The 4,708-nt window shown below is 42.0% G+C and overlaps 1 protein-coding gene across 1 annotated transcript; it reads left to right on the top strand.

Moving 5' to 3' along the window:
* The first annotated feature begins 2,698 nt into the window (after positions 1-2,698).
* Positions 2,699-3,598, top strand: LOC141084992 (formyl peptide receptor-related sequence 1-like). The gene has a single exon (XM_073569918.1). It carries the CDS (start codon positions 2,699-2,701, stop codon positions 3,596-3,598), a length of 900 nt encoding a protein of 299 aa, XP_073426019.1.
* The last annotated feature ends 1,110 nt before the right edge of the window (positions 3,599-4,708 follow it).

The raw sequence follows: 4,708 nt of genomic DNA, 5'->3' as shown, positions 1-4,708 counted from the left end.
GCTCTAGAATCACTGCGTTGAGAAACATGTGATGGTGTCTCCGCAGTGTCGGATGTTGATCTCCATGAGGTCACTCATCCTCCTTTTCGCAGTCTTTTACTAGGCATTGCTCCTACTAGCCAGTTTCCTACTCCACACTGATGAGGGGCAATACCCCGAAACAGCTGTCTGTGGATGGATACCATGTTTTGGCATAGGTGGTTTCCTTCATTGGAGACTGCCCTTCCCGTGGTTGTTCCTTCCCGGTGAAAGACCTGGCTAGTCATTGCTTGCGTTGAGAAACATGTGATGGTGTCTCCACGGCTGTTGATTTACATGTTTTTGCATATTTCCCATAAGGGATGGGGGCATTGCTCTAGAATCACTGCGTTGAGAAACATGTGATGGTGTCTCCGCAGTGTCGGATGTTGATCTCCATGAGGTCACTCATCCTCCTTTTCGCAGTCTTTTACTAGGCATTGCTCCTACTAGCCAGTTTCCTACTCCACACTGATGAGGGGCAATACCCCGAAACAACTGTCTGTGGATACCATGTTTTGTCATAGGTGGTTTCCTTCATTGGAGACTGCCCTTCCCGTGGTTGTTCCTTCCCGGTGAAAGACCTGGCTAGTCATTGCTTGCGTTGAGAAACATGTGATGGTGTCTCCGCGGCTGTTGATTTACATGTTTTTGCATATTTCCCATAAGGGATGGGGGCATTGCTCTAGAATCACTGCGTTGAGAAACATGTGATGGTGTCTCCGCAGTGTCGGATGTTGATCTCCATGAGATCACTCATCCTCTAAAATTTTACAACCTGAACGACCAAGGCTTGCCTCCCCCTAGTTGAGATCCTGGGTACACCGCCCATGTATATGTTGCAAAGATGGAAGAAAAGCCGACAATTCAGCAGCCCCCGATAGTGTAAAATCACAGCAGGAGCTGACATTATAGAAGAGATGGATTACATACAGATAATACAAATAGAATAGGTAGCTCTATAGGTGTCAGTGACAAATACATTTCGTACAGTGTGTGTGCAGCTTACTGTACATGTATTTGATTAATAAAAGATTATTTTTCTTAAAAAAATGCAATGGGCTCCCGCGTAATTTTGTTAACTAGTATAGCGAAAGGCGATGGCTGAGGGCCGATGGTTATAGCCTGGGAAGGGGGTAATACCCATTGAGCTTCCCAGGCTATTAATATCAGCTCACAGCTATACACAGCCTTTACTGGCTATTAAAATGGGAGACCCTAAAAAAAATGATGTAGGATCCCTCTATTATTAACCACCAGCAAAAGCTATGCAGACAGCTGCTTGCTGACAATAATAGCCCAAGAAGGGGCCATGGATACTGCCCCCCAGACTAAAAACATCAGCACTCAGCCGCCACAGAAAAAGCACATCTCTAAGATGTGACAATTCTTGCACTTAGCCTCGCTCTTCCTACTTGCCCTGTAGCTGTGGCAAATGGGGTCATAGTTAAGGGGGGTTGATGTCATAATTAGAAATTCAGTGTGGGGACCCCTCTATTCTTGATAGCCAACCTTGCTGAAGCCGACAGCTGAGGTTTGCAGCCCTCAGCTGTGAGTTTTGCCTCGCTGGTTATCAAAAATGCAGGGGAATCCATGCAGGCTTTGTTTAAATTATTTATTTACAGAGCAGGAGCCGCTGATTAGTACTCCCATCCACCACTCCTGCTTTCACTTTTAGTAGCAGCAAGTGTCAGCTGATGGGACCTGTATCCCCATCAGCTGACACCAGTGACCGGAGGTAAACTTTTTACTTCTCATCACAGCTTGGCCTCAGTAGTGATGGCTCCATGTAGGCACAAGTCTTCTGAGGCAATTGTCATGGCAAATTGATTTTCTGTTATGATAAGGATCGAGCCATGTGATGCAGGTTGAGATTGTTGCAACCGAGGATCAAAAGGAGATGCAAACAGATAGTCTTGTTCACACAGTTTCCTGCCAGACTAATGTCTGACAGCTTTACTGATAGAAAGTTAGAATCAATACTTTTCAATGGTAACTTACAGATGTGCTTCTGCAACGTTTCAGTATTCACATGCCTTTTTCAAGCCAAATCTGTTGCCCTGCAGCAGTCACCCTCCCAGGAGACACCACGCCACCCAGGGATTCAGGTGGATTTGCATCCATCATGAGAGTCCCCACCTCATAACAGATTTGGCTTGAAAAAGGCATGTGAATGCCGAAACATTGCAGAAGCACATCTGTTTTTTCTTAGGGTCTATCCTTATTTTTGTATGATGGTGGTTCTAGCTTTTTGGATATACATATTGGGTAATAAACCTGACTTTTTGAGTGCCGAAGTTTGTTGTTATTTGGTTATTATTGGAATTTTCTTCAGAGTACCATAACCCACCAAGCAGTGAGCACCCCTTAAATTCTACATCCTTCTAAAAAAAGTGTCAATAGATTTGCAAAAGGTTTATAGTGTCTTTCCTGGCAAATAAAGCCAAATGATCAATGTGTCCTTTCACCTCCTGTTATACGATAGAAAAATATGGTGGTATGACCTCCAGCCCTACAGTGTAACCACACGTGGAAGATAGCTTCAGTCCTCCATAAAACCCCCTGTAAAAAAGCTATACATTTAAAGAACTAAAAATTCTTCATTTCCCTAAGGTCTACCCTATCTTGTCTTCTCAGGTCATCATACAGATATGAAAAGTCACCATATTCTTGGGTCATTATGCGGAACCTGGCTATTACATTATACAGTATTGTTTTTGCTCTTGGGATTATCGGTAATGGATTAGTCATTTGGATTGCTGGATTCCGGATAAAGAAGACAATCAATGCTGTGTGGTTCCTTCACCTGGCCATCGCGGACTTCCTGTGCTGTGCATTTCTGCCACTAAGAATTGTTAAGTGGGTTGCAGTTGATTCACTTCACACAAATTTTACTTATTGCATTCTGAACATGCTTCTGTTTACAGTAAACATGAGCGCCAGTGTTCTTCTTCTGACAGCCATGAGTATTGACCGCTGGGTCTGCGTCATGAGGCCAATTTGGGCAAAAGTTCACAGAACGTCTAAACTGGTGAGAAACACTGCAGCGATCATTTGGGTCTTGAGCTTAATTCTAACAGGTTTTGTGTATTACATATATAGATACCATGAGGCTGCTCTAATGGAATGGTGTGTGTTTTATTATTATGCACATCATTACAACTCAGAGGTATATCGGAACATTCAGCTGATCAGATTTGTTGTAATGTTTTCAATCCCTTTTCTGATCATATTCACCAGTTATGTCACCATTTTCTACAAACTTAGAAAAAGCAAGAGATTCCAGAGATCTCAGAGATCCTCCAGGATCATCACCGCTGTTATAGTGTGTTTCTTCATCTGCTGGTTTCCATATTACATATGGCCACTAATATCTCAATATCATGAATATAGTTTTGCATTCCCTATTGTACACACTATTTTTAAAATCCTGGCTTACTTTAACAGTTGCATCAATCCAATCATTTACGCTTTCATGGTACGAGATTTGCAACAAGGTTTCTTCAGATCCATCCCATCCAGGCTAGAAAGAGCCTTAGATGAAACTCCTAATGATATAGACAGGCAACAAAATATATGAAATACTTGCACAACTGATGTGTAAAATATATTCCTGTTATCTACTGTATTTGAAAACTCTTAACCCGTGCAGACTTGGGCATTTTTTTCCACTTTCTTTTGTGTCTTCTGTCATTCTTGGAGCAATAACATTTTTTGTTCCTTTAACTCCTTTCTGACATCGGGTGCATTAGTATGCCCACATCAGACTCCCCCTGTTTGGTGTGGGCTCCGGCGCTGAGCCGGCACCTCTCTGAGTACATGTCAGCTGATCTATAAAGCTGACATGTGCCTGCAACACCCTCGGCTATTAAGTAGTTAAATGCGACTGTCAGTCTCTGACAGCAGCATTTAACTTGCGGTTAACGGATGCTCATGGTAAATCCCGTTTATCAGTGATCCCGTCAGGTCACGGATGGGTCTACATGGCAAGAAGAGACCTCTATGGTTGTCATAGCCATATTGCATAGTAACATAGCAAGACAGAAAAAAGACATTTGTCCATCCAGTTCAGCCTATATTCCATCAGAATAAATCCCCAGATGGTGGGCGTGGTCGGTGCTCATAGCAAGTGAGCATTACTGCTACATACAGGAAATGTGATTATCACCTGTCTGTAGCAGAGGTGATCAAAGTACTGCAGCTTGTAGTCTCCCATAGAGACTACTGAAGCATGCAAAAAGTAAAAAAAAAAAAAAAGTTTAAAAATATTGAAAAAAATTAAAAAAATAAAAGATCAAATCACCCCCCTTTCGGCTCATTCAAAATAAAACAATTAAAAAAATAAATATACACATATTTGGTATAGCCACCTTCAAAATCGCCCGATCTATCAATATAAAAAAAGAATTAAACAAAAAACTAAACGGCGTAACGAGGAAAAAATTCAAAATGATAGAACTAAGTTTTTTTTGGTCTCCGCTACATTGTAATAAAATGCAATAATGGGCGATCGAAAGATCATATCTATACCAATATGGTAACAATAAAAATGTCAGCTCGGTACGCCAAAAATTAGCCATCACCCAGCCCCAGATCACGAAAAATGGAGATCCTAGAGATCTCGGAAAATGGGGCCTTTGTTTTTTAACAGATTTTGAAACATTTTTCACCACTTAACCCCTTTGCCCCC

Source organism: Dendrobates tinctorius, unplaced genomic scaffold, assembly GCF_039654945.1.
Source record: "Dendrobates tinctorius isolate UK_male_01 unplaced genomic scaffold, ASM3965494v1 ptg000028l, whole genome shotgun sequence".
NCBI lineage: Eukaryota > Metazoa > Chordata > Amphibia > Anura > Dendrobatidae > Dendrobates > Dendrobates tinctorius.
This window is presented reverse-complemented; position numbering and strand designations above follow the sequence as displayed.

What these genes read in the sequence shown, in the direction of transcription:
- LOC141084992 (XM_073569918.1), top strand. Translation starts at nt 2,699, where the DNA reads ATGCGGAACCTGGCTATTACATTATACAGTATTGTTTTTGCTCTTGGG.